Source organism: Phycodurus eques, chromosome 8, assembly GCF_024500275.1.
Source record: "Phycodurus eques isolate BA_2022a chromosome 8, UOR_Pequ_1.1, whole genome shotgun sequence".
Lineage (NCBI taxonomy): Eukaryota > Metazoa > Chordata > Actinopteri > Syngnathiformes > Syngnathidae > Phycodurus > Phycodurus eques.
In genome coordinates, this window is record NC_084532.1 from 1,820,501 (window position 1) to 1,837,236 (window position 16,736).

Genomic DNA, 16,736 nt, shown 5'->3' on the forward strand with positions numbered 1-16,736 from the left:
AAATGGATGCGCGAGCTGGAGAGTCCATGTACCACTATGTAAAGGTAAATTTTCTGTATCCAATGTATGTCTTTTTTTAAGTTTTAATTTTTAATTTTTTTTGCATCAACCTTACCTGAACGTAACATTTTAACAGTATAATGTGAATTGGGTCTTATATAACGTGTAATTATTCAATGTAGGGATCAAGAGTAAATTGCCAGCATTCTACTTGTGCTCTCATGATCAAATGGAAAACTGATGTCATTAGAAATACATACATATTGTTGGACGTAGGGTTTGGGCAAAATGCCAAAAAATAATCACGATATATTTTTTCATATTGTCCTGTCTCAATTATCATCACGATTTTCTATATTGTTTTAAAGCATCTGTACTTAAAACTAAAGAAAGTAGAGTCGTTCAACATTTTATTAAAGGTCCCCTTTTATCCCTGTTTTACTATTTAATTATTATAATCTTTAATGTCCTTTAATCTGTCTTGCATGGTAATTTTGGTTGGAAATGCCAAAAACAACCTTTTTCAAGCTATTCAAGGTCTTTTCCACCTGTCATTTTAGACGGTAGGATTTCTCATAATTATGTGACACGTAAATGAGCTTTGCACTTATTGGATTGCTCATCTTGCCAAATTTAAACACTGTAAACAGCTTGGGTCTGATTGGTCCATATATTTGCGTCTGCTAAATGTCACCCTTCAATGCATAGTTCAGACTGGAATCCCTCACGAGTTTCAGCGTGGGTGTTATTTATACACTCGAAGTGTACATAGAAATACAGTCTATATGTTGTTGAAATACAGTCTATATGTTGTGTTTTAAAACACCACCTCACTACTACATCTTCCAGTGCAACCGTGTTTGGTGAAATAGCGAGGCATGCACTTATTGTCACCAATGATGGTCATCCGAACACCGCCATTTACATGAATGGGAGCAAAAGACAAGTTCACAATAGCCCCTTCTCCCATGTCACCCACATGTCCAATCTCACATCTCAGCTAGCCCATGCTGGAAACAATTACACCTGTGAACTGTACCTCGCAATGACCTAAACACACACTAAACGGGCACTCAGGCTGTCCCACCCACGCCGCGTTGCCACACCACCCTGATCCTCCTCAGCGGCAGCAGGAGATCTCCTCACAGCACTCCCGCCGCGTTGCGGAGAATCCGCGGCAGACGGGCGCAGAGGCGACTGCCCAGAAGCGCCCTCCCACCGGGCGTGGGACCTCCACCACTCCGCCGCTCCCGACAATCTGTGGGGGAGCGCGGAGCACTCCCTCACCACCACTGCCGCAGAAGAGTACCAAGGCGGTATGTTGGCGCGGTGCGAGCAAGACAAATACCTGCCCAAATGTGCACAAATCACTGTGAAGCACACTTCCCCAAGCGCTGGACTGCTGGCCCAGCAATCGAGAACGTGAGTCAGCCGAGACACCATAGAGGCAGCCACTGCCGCGAGCTTGTCCCTCGCTCCCACCCATGTGAATGGCATTGGCGGGATGACTATGGCTGGCGACAATGAACGCAAGCCTCTCCACTGCATCAGAAAATAAAAAAAAAAATACAGCCAAGTATTGTAAAACACAATATATGTATACGTTATAGAGTGTATTTTATGGCTCTGCAGTGGGTGAGACTGTCGTTAAAACCTGGAAGTGCCGTGTCGCTGTTCGGCTGAATTGAGTGGGCGGCAAACAGTCACAAAGTGGTCAGGTATAATATGAATATGCTGTAATTAACACAACTACGTCACACTGTCAGCGATTTCAAATCCTGTCGTTGGCAAACGGGTTTTGTTGTTAAAAGGCTTTTGCATTCAAACGACAAATCGCATACATGCCAACCTTGAACAATGTCACATAACATTTTGACATATTTTATGCATAAAAGAGCAGAAAAAAAGGATTCTGATAGAAGGTCACCTTTAACTTGTGTACTATAATTTTTTTTATGAAAAACATGAACAGAAAAATATTAAAACAATTCTTACTCAACCTTACAACAAATCTAGAAACATATAAAATAACACATTGAACTAGTTTACTTTCTTGAGTGTTTTTAAATTATTTATTTATTTTGTAAAATTTTATTTCACTGTTTAGTTGTTGAGAGGAGGGGGGAGAAGGTGGTGCAAAAGGTTGCAATGGCTAACTCTGACCAGCCGAGAAAAGTGTTCATTGCCTTACAAGAGGCTCTAAAGGAGAGCGAAGACTGAATGGTGCAGTGTGGCGTCACCTCCAAACCTCTCTGCTCATGCCGCAGCCAGGTTCGAATGTTACATTAGCTCGTGTTAAGTTTGCTGCCTAGTGAAAGTAAACATAAAATTAACATGCATACATCGAGAAATAGATAGTTTCAGGCTGTTAGGTGAATGGGAGTCTGACAAAATAACCTTGTCTTTTTAGGTACCTTTTTCATTGTAAGCTGTAATGTTGTTTTAATAAATAAATGTTCCGGGATCTTACATGTTCTGCTTTGAATGTTTTTTCTTCACACCGTTAATTTAAATCGGTCATAGAAGTGCCGCATGAGCAGAGAAGTGGCGTTTGAATGAACAGAGTGGTGTGGAGGTGACTGCACGAATCCCGTCCCGGAGAGGCTCGCATTCTGAAGTGAAGCGCTACACACCATGAACAGCGTTGTGATGGTGAATGTTATAAACAAATGTTATATTTTTGGGTTTTAGAGATAAAAAAACAAAACAAAACAAAAACTGAGACACAGACACATTTTCTGTACCATACAACAAAAGCGAAAGTGGAGCAGGAAAAGGTCGACTCTGATTGACTGTTGTCACACACATTTCCATCATGTTTGCTTGAGTAAATATGCTCACAGCTGATCACCGTGATCTACTTGAAATGTATTGTGAAATATAATAATAATAATAATAATAATAAAATAACGGCACGGTGAACGACTGGTTAGAGCGTCTGCCTCACAGTTCTGAGGACTGGGGTTCAATCCCCGGCCCCGCCTGTGTGGAGTTTGCATGTTCTCCCCGTGCCTGCGTGGGTTTTCTCCGGGCACTGCGGTTTCCTCCCACATCCCAAAAACATGCATGGTAGGTTAATTGACAACTCTAAATTGCCCGTAGGTGTGCATGTGAGTGCGAATGGTTCTTTGTTTGTATGTGCCCTGCGATTGGCTGGCAACCAGTTATGGCTGTACCCCGCCTCCTGCCCGATGATAGCTGGGATAGGCTCCAGCACGCCCGCGACCCGAGTGAGGAGAAGCGGCTCAGAAAATGGATGGATAATTAATTAATATATATCATATAATCACCTGCTTTCTTTACTAAAAACGGGAAATAAATAGACTGTAAATGGCTACTACATTTACTACAGTTTGTTCTTAGTAACAGGTTTTGATTGATTCTTTTTTTTTTTTTACACACAAAACCATGAATCAAGTTCTTACTAAACTACACAGTAAATGGCTTATAATATATAATAATGATAAAATATGGATAAAGATGGAGTATATAAAATGAAGTGAGCAAAGATAACTATCTTGCTAACTTAACATGTTCTGTCACTCTTTGCTTTACTGAAACTTGGCTCAATAAAGCCATCCCTGATTGCGTACTCCAGCTGCCTGGCTTTCAATTTCATTGTGTGGACCAGGCAGCAGAGCTTTTTAGGGAAAACGAAATGTCGTGAAACATGCTTCTACATTAGCAAAAGTTGGTGTATGTCACAGGGCTCAACAGTAGTACAGATTTCGAGACGCTGTTTCCCCACTGCAAGCTGTTCTACTCACCGATTTTCTTCGCAAATTCCACCTCAAGGCTAATGTGAATGGCACGCTGCAAACTCTGAATCACCAGGAAATTGAATTGGAGCAAAAACACCCAGACTTGCTCCTTATCTTTGGGGACATTAAGAGAGCAAAGTTCAACCATGAACTAAAAAAAAAAAACAGTATAAGAAGCATATTAACTGTCCTACCAGAGGGAATAACCTTCTAGGTGACTGCCTAACCACCCTAAAAGATGTATATCACTCAGTTCCCCGTACAGCTTTTGGTTTGTTTGATAACCGTTTAATCCACTTAATTCCAACATACAGGCACTAATTATATGAGAATGCTGTTTGTGAATTTCAGCTCTACAAAACTGGTTGTAAAACTTAGCAACCCAGGCATCAGCAGCTCACTGTGCACCTGGAAACTGGACTTCTTCAGCAAGAGATCTATTTGCTAAATGCCATAATAATCAGAGGATTTTTTTCCTCAATTTCGTTTTTTTCTGTCAATATGGGGTGTTGTGTGTACATTGAGGGAAAAAATTAACTTAAATGATTTTAACAAATGGCTGCAATATAACAAAGTGAAAAATTTAAGTGGGTCTAAATACTTTACGTACCCACTGCATATGAAAAGGCACAGCGAACGACGGAGCTTTCTTTTGCAAAAAAGATACATCTTGGCGAAGTTGCAGAGCTGCTTCACACTCGGCTGCGAACTGCTCCAGTGAGAATTGGAGGTCACGGCTTGATGAAGCCAACAGAACCACATCATCTGCAAAAAGCAGAGATGCAATACTGAGGCCACCAAACCGGACCACCGCTACGCCTCGGCTGCGCCTAGAAATTCTGTCCGTAAAGGTTATGAACAGAATCGGTGGCAAAGGGCAGCCTTCGCGGAGTACAACCTTCACCGGAAATGAGTCCGACTTACTGCCGGCAATGCGTACCAAACTCTGACACCGATCGTACAGGGACCGAACAGCCGTATCAGGGGGTTTGGTACCTCATACTCCCGAAGCACCCCCCACAGGACTCCACGAGGGACACGATCGAACGCCTTCTCCAACTCCACAAAACACATGTAGACTGTTTGGGCGAGCTCCCATGCACCCTCAAGGACCCTTCGAGGGTGAAGAGCTGGTCCACTGTTCCACGGCCAGGACGAAAACCACACTGCTCCTCCTGAATCTGAGATTCGACTACCCGACTGACTCTCCTCTCCAGCACTCCTGAATAGAGCTTACCAGGGAGGCTGAACAGTGTGATCCCCCTATAGTTGGAACACACCCTGCGGTCCCCCTTCTTAAAAAGGGGGACCACCACCCCAGCCTGGCAATCCAGAGGCACTGTCCCCGATTTCCATGCGATGTCGCAGAGATACGTCAACCAGCACAGCGCCTACAACATCCAGAACCTTTAGGAACTCCGGGCGAATCTCATCCACCCCTGGGGCCTTGCTACCGAGAAGCTTTTTAACCACCTCGGTGACCTAGGAGAGCCCGCCTCGGAGACCCAAGACTCTGCTTCCTCATGGAAAGGCGTGTCGGTCGAATTGAGGTCTTCGAAGTATTCTCCCCATCGACTCTCAACGTCCGAAGTCGAGCAGCGCCTCATCCCCTCTATACACAGTGTTGATGGTGCACTGCTTCCCCCTCCTGAAACGCCGGATGGTGGACCAGAATTTTAACAACCACTAAAGCTGCATTCTGCTTGGCCAGCCGGTACCCATCAGCTGCCTCAGGAGTCCCACAGGCCAAAAGGCCCGGTAGGACTCCTTCTTCAGCTTGATGGCATCCTTCACCGCTGCTGTCCACCAACTGGTTCGGGGATTACCGCCACGACAGGCACCGACTACCTTACGCCCACCGCTCCAGTTGGCCACCTCGGCAATAGAGGCGCAGAACATGGTCCACTCTGACTCAATGTCCCCCGCCACCCCCGAGATGCGGGTGAATTTCTGCCGGAGGTGGGAGTTGAAACCCCTTCTGACAGGGGATTCTGCCAGACGTTCCCAGCGGACCCTCACAATAAGTTTGGGCCTGAAAGCTCAGACCGGCATCTTCCCCCACCATCGGAGCCAACTCACAACCAGGTGGTGATCAGTTGACAGCTCCGCCATCTCTTCACCCGAGTGTCCAAGACATGCGGCCCCAAGTCCGATGAGACGACCATAAAGTCGATCATCGAATGGCGACCTAGAGTGTCCTGGTGCCAAGTGCACGTGGGGACCCTCTTATGCTTGAACACGGTGTTCGTTATGGACAATCCATGGTGAGCACAGAAGTCTAATAACAGAACACCACTCGGGTTCCTCGCAATCACACCCTTCCAGGCCTCACTGTCATTGCCCACATGAGCATTGAAATCCCCCAGCAGAACGATGGAGTCCCCAGCAGGAGCGCTCTCCAGCACCCCCTATAAGGACTTCAAAAAGGGTGGGTACTCTGAACTGAATTCCTGGAAAAGGATCTCAGGCTCACTCTAGGGAGCCTGCCGTGGCCATGGTCTTTCTGAAGTCCACCACACCCGCTGGAATCCTTAGGTATTTTGGCATCCGGCTCGAAGGACCAAGTTAATGTCAGGTTCAAACAACCTAGAACATTTAAAAAACAATAAACAAGGAAGAAAGACAAGAGAGTGGTTCTTTTTACTCGCAAGGAGAAGAGACAGAGTTGTACGCCGTTACAACCTCCTACCACTCTGAACACACTCTGCCAATCCCTCTCTTTTTATTTCCTTAGGGTTGTTCCTAATTACACAGACGTTGCTGCTGCTATCTTGAGATAAGGGCACACAGCAGCAACGTAAAACAATCACATATGACTCATTGTGCAGATGCAGATGTGTTCTTCATCAGCGCTGATTGCTTCAACCTTTGACCTTCGACCGCAAAATGTTCCAACCGCTATCTTTTGATGAGGGCACAGTCCTCTTCACAGACATCAACTTTTATGATACAATCAACATTATAATGCTAAATGCATGCTTTCCAATACTATGAGAGTAAATATGGGATAAGTAATGTACATTTATTCTAACAGGTATTTTACCCCAAAATTAGTAGGCACTAATTTTGTACATTCTGGCAACGATTGCGACGCTCTACTCACGACCATAGATCAGTTGGCCCTGGGAGTGGTCTGTCTCCGAGCATCAGGAGGAAAGGTGGCAGGTTTAGTTGAAGAAGATGATGCACAAAAAGTAAAAACAATTTTATTTTGCTGAATATTTTGACACTTACTGTACAGTAAAAGTACAAGAGAGCTCGCAGCTTTTTCATCTTTTAATGGAGAGTTTTCCATTGTTTATCTGCTGTGACCTATCTGTTAAGTGCGAATAAAACCATTTAATCATAACAGGATTTACCTGAAGCTTTGAAAACTTCTGAATAAGCAGATCAGAACTAAAAGCATCAAAAGCAGAACTGCAATCTGCAATAATATTTTCGGCATACGCCTTTGGGTCTTCAAGATGTTTATAGATGTGTGGAGGTGGTGTTTCCCATCCTAACATTCTGGCATCTGTTCGAGGAAGTCCAATATCCAGATGCACAGTGAGGTACCAATGCCCAGGTTGCTCAGCTTTGTAACCAATTACTGGAGTACTACTATGATAAATGTGGAGCTGAAATCCACAAGCACCATTCTCACATTGGTGTTAGCATTATCTAGGAGTGTGAGAGCTGAGTTTTAGTTGTTTTTTTTTTTTATTGTTTTTTTTAACGTCTTCTATTGATTTTATTTTTTTTTTTTTTTTTAATTGGAACATACATACCACTCTAAACTTGGTAAAGTATAAGCATACTATACACACACACACACACAAAATAAAACAGAATTAATATTAAAAACGAAAAAGCCACACTTCATAGCTTCATTTTTATTCTGTTGTTGCTTAATAATCAATTAAGGATGTCCGTATCGCTTCAAACGCTTTACCCCTAATTACATAGGTTAGCTCTTCTAGTGCAACACACATTGCCATTCCCCTGATCCATGACTATATCGAGGATACTTCAGTCTCTCTCCAAGATAGAGCAACCATCCTCCTGTCCTGCAGCCGGCCAGAGTTAATCAGTCCTACATTTGGAGTTGATGGAAAAGTTATCTGGCTATATCCCTAAAATACAAAGTTTTGCAAAATAGGGCACTTAAATACTCTTGATTTTGCTTAGAATACAGACAACCATTTTTCAAAAAGATAACAGCTTAGGACATTCCCATACACAGTGAATTAGAGTACCTTACTCATTCAAACATTTCACACATATACTGTATCTGGAATGCCAGGGGACCATTTATTGAGTCTCAGGGATTATGTAAATCCTCATCTGTCATTTGTGTAGTAGTAGTTTCATTAGTATTAATAGTTTGTGAATGAGCTCTTAAGCAAGTTGCTGCCCACTCAGCTTTTTCAATATCGTCCTTATCTAAACTTCCTTCTATCATCATTAGATTATTTGTCATATGAGACGAGTGTTGTATATAGTGTGGAAATTTGCTGTTTCCCCATGCATGTTTTTAACACAATGTCCACAAGACAGGACAGTGGTGGATGATGTGTAGTCTGGCTGTGCTTTGGTGAAATTAAGTGTTTTAATTGTATTTGGGGGAAAAAAAAAAATTGTTAGGAATTGAGTATTTCAAACAAAGGTCATTAAATGTTAATAAAACACCCCGATCATATACATCTAAAATTTTTCGCATTCCCCTGTCAACACTAATCTTAAAACCACCATCTACCTGGCCTGGAATGAACTGTGCATTTCCCCAATTAGGTCAAAATTGAGAAATGGGGTTGGTGTATCACCAATATAATTGTGAGCTTTAAACCATATACAGTATCAGTAATGTTTTTAAGGAATGGATTTGTTTTGCTTTTCTTGAAGGATTTAAAATCTGATAAGTATAAATATAGGGTTAGTAGAAACTTAGATATTGATACTTTTTCCAAACATGTGCGACAGAGTAAAACATAAAGCTGCGCAGCTGAGTGGCCCAGTTATACAACTGTAAACTTGGCATCTGTAATATACCCCTATTATATGGCAGGTCCATTAATCTAAACTGAAATTGAGATTTTCTATTATTCCAAATAAATCTACGAAATACACTATTAATTTCTTTAAAAAATGTTTTGGACAATGGTAAGTGGAGTGATTCAAAGTTTGGAAAGATAGTCATCTTAATTAGGTTGAGCTGGCCAATCATTGAAATTGGCAATGTGGTCCACCTTTCAAGTGAGTCTGATACTTCATTTATCAACAGGTCATAGTTTGCTTTAACAACTGCATTAATTTAGGGGGTATTTTTAATTTTAATTTTTAACCTATCCACTTCAGGCGCATGGCTGTATGCTTTTTGTGCTGGAAATGTTTTACTGTGCAAGAGGGGAGTTTGAAATACTCCCTCTGCTTATTTTTTTTTTTTCTCCCAATCATTCTGATGTTTATTGAAAATGCAGCCGGACAGAAAAGTGTTTTAGGGGATAGACCGAGGGACGGAATGGACAAGGGGAATAGCAGTGCGAACCACAGCAGAACAATTTAGGACAGTCTAGATATTTGAGCATAAGTAACGTTACAAAGTCAAATCGTGTTCTTATTTTGTGGATGGGCGGGGGGAACACCCGGTGAGGACATGCAACAACTAACCAAAAGGACAAGATGAGAGAGAACAGAAAGGCAGGCATGACAGGATGTGGGAAACAAGCAAGGCATTACTACTGATGAGTGGTGCGATGGGAAGCTTTTGTAGTGTCTAAACACCTGTAAGAACCAGTGAGTTGATATCTTAATACAACCGGTGTTATTATTATTACCATTTCAAAATCTTTACCTCAAGTCCATATGTTGGTAACAAATTGAACAGATAAGGCCACTCAATTCTATCAAACGTTTGTCCAGCATTTCCTGACCCCCCCTGACCCCGACATACTTGTTAATAGAGAAAAAATGCAAATTGTCAGCCAATACAAATATCTTGGGTTAATAATAGATTCACAGCTTTCCTTTAAAGCCCATATTGACAAATTGTGTAAAAATATCAAATTAAACCTCGCAAATTTTCGTGCAATTCGAAATGAAATGTCAACTGAAGCTGCAAAAATTTACTTGCATTCAATGATTCTTAGTCACTTTAACTATTGCATAACCAGTTGGTCCCAGGCTGGTCAGAATGCAAAAAAAACATTGGAAGTTTTGTACAAACAAGTAATTAAAGTGATGGATAAAAAACCAAGGCACTATCATCACTGTGCAATTTTAAAAAAATACAGTCTTTTAAACTGGGACAGTCTTCACATATTTGCAGATTTAAAATTTGATCTATAAAGTACTGCATGATTTGGCCCCAGCTCCTCTGGCTGAGTTCTTCAGCCAAAGAAACAGCTCTGTGCGTGTCACTCGAGGCTCTGTCAGAGGTGACTGTCTCATTCCTCTGCGCAGGAGCACTTTCAGTAAGTCAGCCTGGTCAGTGAGGAGCGCTGGTGAGTGGAACTTAGTACCCGAGGAGGTTAAACTGCTTACAACATACAAGGCCTTCACAAAAAAACTGAAAATGTGGCTAGTTAACACCTATAGCTGCCAACACTAAAAAGACAAGTATGTTATGTTGTTTTTTTGTTACGATCAAAAAAATTATGGTTTCATTCTCTCTTAATAGTATAGTTTGATTATGTATCCTGCATTATATTGTCTTGTAGATGTATTCTATTGCTTTTTTACATCTTGGCCAGGGGACTACAGATGAAAACTAGCCTTCTGGCTAATTCTGGCTTTTTGAACCATGTGTACTTCATGTGTGTTATGAAATTGCATTGTCCCCTTTCAAAAATAAACTGAAACTGAAACATTTAGAGATAGCAGTGCTGTATCGCTGATAGTACTTTGAGAATGATTTACATTGAGGACTCTTCTGATGTTATGAACTCCCAGACAACTCCGTACGAACTCGTTCTGGTCACTATGTACCAAAGAAGGAATATGTGAGTCTAGTCTTTTAGCAAGAATTTTACACATAATTTTTGTGTCAACTCCCATAAGGCTAATTGGCCTTTTTGAGGAGTAGTCAATTGGTGCCTTCCCAGGTTTTAAAATACATATTATATTATCGAGTCTTAAAGTTGGTGGTAAGATCCAATTATTAAATGACTCATTTAGCATATTCAGAAGTGGGGTCAGTAACTGCTTCTGGAAGTTTTTATAAAACTCTAAAGGCAGGCCGTTAGGGCTGTTAGGTGATACTTCTAATGGCCTTCATTATTTCTTTCATTGTTATGTCACAATCAAGGTTCTCTAATCTGATCTGTGACCATCTTAAACTCGAGATGACTACAAAATGTCCCTGAGAGCAGAGATGGGAGCGCATTCAGACCTCTATAGAGATTGATAAACGTCCTAAAATGCATCGCTAATTTCCTGAGGGTCGTTTACCATCTCCTCTGACCATGTATAACCCCAATTCCAATGAAGTGTGTTAAAAATAACTAAAAACAGAATACAATGATTTGCAAATCATGTTCAACCTATATTTAATTGAATACACTACAAAGGCAAGATATTTAATATTGGAACTGATAAACTTGATTGTTTTTAGGAAATAATCATTAACTTATAATTTTATGGCTGCAACACGTTCCAAAAAAGATGGGACAGGCTCATGTTTACCACTGTGTTACATCACATTTCTTTTAACAACATTCAATACACGTTTGGGAACTGAGGACACTAATTGTTGAAGCTTTGTAGGTGGAATTTGTTCCCATTCTTGCTTGATGTACAGCTTCAGCTGTTCAAGAGTCTAGGGTCTCTTGTCGTATTTTACGCTTCATAATGCGCCACACATTTTCAATGGGAGACAGGTCTGGACTGCAGGCAGGCCAGTCTAGTACCTGCACTCTTTTACTACGAAGCCATGCTGTTGTAACACGTGCAGAATGTGGTTTGGCATTGTCCTGCTGAAATAAGCAGGGGCGTCCATGAAAAAGACGTTGCTTGGATGGCAGAATATGTTTCTCCAAAACCTGTATGTACCTTTCAGCATTAATGGTGCCTTCAAAGATGTGTAAGTTACCCATGCCATTGGCACTAACACAGCCCCATACCATCACAGATGCTGGCTTTTGCGTCCATAACAGTCCGGCTGGTTCTTTTCCTCTTTGGCCCGGAGGACACGACGTCCATAATTTCCAAAAACAATTTGAAATGTGGACTCGTCGGACCACAGAACACTTTTCCACTTTGCATCAGTCCATCTTAGATGAGCTCGGGCCCAGAGAAGCCGGCGGCGTTTCTGGGTGTTGTGAATAAAAACTGCAACAATGATTTGCAAATCATGTTCAACCTATGTTTAATTGAATACACCACAAACACAAGATATTTAATGTTCAAACTGATCAACTTTGTCTTTAGCAACTAATCATCAACTTAAAATCAAGTTTATCAGTTTCAGCATTCAATATCTTGTCTTTGTAGTGAATTCAATTAAATATAGGTCGAAAATCATTGTATTCTGTTTTTAGTTATTTTTAACACACTTCATTGGAATTGGGGTTGTCCATGGTCGGAGGAGATGGTAAACGACCCTCAGGAAATTAGCAATGCATTTTAGGACTTTTATCAATCTCTGTAGAGGTCTGTTGTTTAACACAACGTCCCAACTTTATTGGAATTGGGGTTGCACATTAATGAGGAAAAAAATGAATTTAAATTATTTTAGCAAATGGCTGCAATATAACAGAGTGAAAAATGTACTTTCCGTACTCACTGTATATGTAGCTTGTATAGCCTGATCAAGCCATCTACATTATACTTGTTTAATTTCAGTGGCTGTAATATGAATTTCCTGAAGAAAAAATATTTTATGTCAGTCTAGTCATACCTTTTCTTGTTTGGTTAACTTTTTGATTCCCCGACATTCAAGCTTGTAAATGCCATGTTTTTATTATGTTATTTTTGATGTGAATGTTAATTGAGCTTGTGTGTTTATTCCCCTCTGCAGCTTTTGTTGTGTCTTAACTGTCTTGCACCAATAGTGAATGTGTTATCTGGGCACATGACCGCTCTAGTTTTCAGGACATTGTGCAAACTGGCTAACGTGCCAGTGGTCATGTGGGAGATGGAAAATACCTCCGTAAAGCCGCAGTGTCAAAACTATACACAAGGGTGCATTACAGGCTCACACTTACACACAATAAAGGAGTAGATGAATTATTAACATTTTAAATGTGAACCTGACTATGATGTAAATGTAAAGTTACAACTAATGGCTTTTCTAAAACACATCAACTCATATACCTCTGTTCACTGTCAATGAATTTTCAATGAACTTTTACAATACCCATGTATAATGCACACTATTGACTTTGAAGATTTTTGGGGGGAAGAAAATGGAGATTATAAATGAGAAATTACAGTAACTGATTTTGAATAAACCTCCCAATTATAAGAGTATTTTTTTGAAAATAAAAAAGTACTGTAGCCTTTTCTGGAGACTCATATGACAAAACCAAGGTGATTTATTTAAATGTTCAGTCCTTTAAAGAACTGAACATTTAATTTGCAAGATTAGGTAGTCATATTTCCTGAAATCAAAAGCTATTTAAATCAAAAACATAAGTCAAGTTACATTTTGACATCGGACCCCTTATTTGATAGCAGCCTCACAATTCTTATCTCCATTTAACTTATTTAACTGATTTTGGAAAGTTTCTGCTTGAATTTCTTTTGAGATGGTCATTGTCATGCTTAAAGATTTAAAGAATCAAAGCACAATTATTCTTTTGGTACCATGGAAGAAAGTGGTCAGTCGGAAATTCCACGTACTTTCCACAGGTCATTTTCACACCTTCTGGGACACTACCCAACTCGCCATTGTGCCAGCTGTATGGGGCTGGGTGTCCAGTCCTTCACTTGCATAAGACAATGTTCTCTCAAACTGGCTAATTTCAGCAACCCCAGAAATAGGGTGTGTAAAGCGTTCAATAATTCTTGACCCCTGGGGTATTTTGTCAAAAGTGCGTCACAGACTTGTTATAGTCACCTGGCACCATGAAACTGTACAAAAATGCATAATTGCATCCTTTAACATATGATATGAACAAAACTACTGTGGATATTACTGCATAGAACTGGTTGCAGCTCATTTTAGTCACGTGTCCTTTGTGTTCGTTTAAATATGCATGTTTGACACTGTAAAATCATCTGTGATTTTTTTCAAAAGTGCAAGGTTACTTGGTTAATGCCTTCATGTCACAATGGGAAGTCAGTTTCAATTTAGATTAAGTAGACACTTTAGCGCCTCCTGAGTCTCTTCACAATGGACTTACATTATTTTACATTTTGTCTTGTTCTTCAGAATGTCAGCCCAACCATGAAGAAAACGGTGTCCCTCCTCTCCCTGTCCACCCCCAATAGTAACCGCCAGCGTCGGCTTTTAAGGGACACCCTTGCTCAGCTGACAAAGGAGACAGAGATATCGCCTTTTCCTCTGCCACCTAAAAGGCCATCAGCAGAACATTCGCTGTCTATGGGCTCCTTGCTGGACATCACAATCACACCTGACACATGTAAAGCCTTTGCAGGTACGAGTATACTGTAGGTATGATTTGAAAAGCCTACAATCCATATGCTTTCCAAATTTTGAGTTAATGGTATACTTTTTTTTAAATTCAATTAAGATTTATTTTTTAAATTGATTCTTGGTTTCCTCCCACAGCCCAAAAACATGCTTGGTAGGTTGATTGAAGACTTTAAATTGCCCGTAGGTGAGAATGTGGGTGCGGATGGTTGTTTGTTTGTGTCCTGCAATTGGCTGGCGACCAGTTCAGAGTGTACCCCGCCTCTCGCCCGAAGATAGCTGGGATAGGCTCCAGCACGCCTGCGACCCTATTGAGGATAGGCAGTACAGAAGATGGATGGATGGATGGTAGGGTTTTTGGGTAACTTTACAAGAGGTTTCTGACATACATCAAAATACGTACATATACAGTAGTATTTACTGTATAAACAGAATAATTACTCTACACTTAACATCCACTTGTAATGTTCCAGTAGGAGGTGAGGATAGCAGTTCTATCTCATGCACTGTTCAACCACGCCATTTTCTATGGGGCTCAATAGGCTTTAGTGGATCAAGAGAGAGGCGGAGCTCTCAACCAATCATCACCTAATGCCAGTCCGACCCAAATATATTGTGCGGGTCTGCTGGGAACATCTGGCAGGAGTTTCAACACCCCGACAAAACTTTGACCACGTCCGGGGGGAGGTGCTGGACATGAGTGGACCATGTTCCATACCTCCATTTTTGAGGCGGTCGACCAGAGCTGTGGCAGTACTGTATTCGGTGCCTGTCATGGAAGCTATTCCCAAACCTGTGGGTGGACAACAGTGAGGGATGCTATCAAGCTGAAGGAAGAGTCCTATTAGGCCTTTTTGGCCTGCAGGACCTCGGAGGCCGCTGATGGGTACTGGCAGGCCAAGCGAAATGCAGCATTGGTGGTATGTAGCTGAGGCAAAAACTTGAGTGTGGAAGGAGTTTTGTGAGGCCATGGAGAAAGAAAGGCTTAGGGATGGCTTTGAGAAAAGGGTTAGGGTATAGGCCTCCAGTCTTCTTTGGAAAGAGAAAGTATCTCAAATAAAACTACACACATCGAATTGCCCCCTTGTCCAGCGAGGTGGCTATTTCTTGGTTCATTGACGGTCATTTGGAACTGGGTGAAAACTGGCGGCTGGGACCGAACTGCAGCCAGTATCCTCGAAACAATGTGGTCAGCACCCCACATACTTTATCTGGTGTGCTGGCAGCCCAGTACCTAACCTGTCCTGGGTGAAGCAACTGGCCCTGAAGAGTCATTTACAGTACAACCCCCATTTGCCTTTATAAGGCCAGGATGGCTGTTGACCTGGCTGCAAAGACTGAGGGTCATGCCAGACCTAATCCGGAATCACTGCTTTTAGAAGGGGGCAGACCTTGTGACAACTCACTGCGGAGCTTTGAATGGGTTCAGAGGTTAGTTGAGTAGCGGTGGAGGAAACTGGAGCAAATTGTGGAAGAACGCTTCGCTGAAGGCCTGCAAACTATAGCCTTGTCTGAGAGGCCTGGGCAGTGTGCTGCAGCACCAAAATGTTCCCCAGGAACCACCGTTTATCCCATTAAATGTCTCCTACAAGTCTCTGTCAGTGGTGATAGAGCCAACGAGACCTGCCGACGCCCTTGCATCAGTCTAGACAGCATACAGCCAAGTTCCCATGACGAAAGCAAATGTCCAAAGAGATGCAACCAGACCTTGTTTTGACGCGTTAGTATAAGAAGCCTCCTACAACGATGATACGTTCATTAACAAGAATGACAGGGAATATCCAAGATGACCCATGCGTGCAACTGCAATGCTCCCTACACAGTATGTCGTCCATTGCACGGCATTGTGGTCCTGGGCACTAAACCGTAGAGTCTCATAAGGGGCCGGGCCAAATGCAGATGTGTTCTGCATTGATGTAAGAAGCCGTCCATCAGATGTCAGCCTGGAAAACACTTTTATTGTCCAACCAGCATCAAAGGGGAAAACAAGTAGTTTGTAAGTTCCGCTTGGAATATATCTTTTGTGACACCGGTCCTTGAACCTTTGCGACACACCTTGATCGATTTGTACATTCGCGTGCACAATGTGGTACTAAAAAGAAAAGAAAAGACTTCTTTCTCGTATAGTGCAGACACTTTTTGCTCGCTCTGCTTGCTTCGCCTACGGTTACATTTTTTCTTGCTGATAAGCTTGTTTTTCTTCTTTTAAAAAAAAAAAAAAAAAAAAAATTGAAGCAGCGACTCCTGGATATTTTTTAAACCTGTGGGACTATACTTTTTTTGTAAATAGTCAGTTGTTGCCATATTCCAATATTTTCTGATACCCTCTCACCATTACGTGAGTGTGGCCTGCTAATTAACACAAGCCCGGTATTAGCAACTTTTCCACTGAGGACTATCACGGA

At 41.7% G+C, this 16,736-nt stretch overlaps 1 protein-coding gene across 5 annotated transcripts in view; it reads left to right on the forward strand.

Annotated features, from left to right (window-relative positions):
* ect2 (epithelial cell transforming 2) overlaps window positions 1-16,736 on the forward strand; it is a 237,404-nt gene that overhangs the window by 69,177 nt on the left and 151,491 nt on the right. For all 5 annotated transcript variants that reach the window (XM_061684632.1, XM_061684633.1, XM_061684635.1 and 2 more), the window contains exons 11-12: window positions 1-44; window positions 14,110-14,335. The exon at window positions 1-44 is cut by the window's left edge and continues 19 nt beyond it. In XM_061684632.1, the coding sequence (XP_061540616.1) occupies window positions 1-44; window positions 14,110-14,335 (270 nt within the window). The remainder of the gene's footprint in view (window positions 45-14,109; window positions 14,336-16,736) is intronic.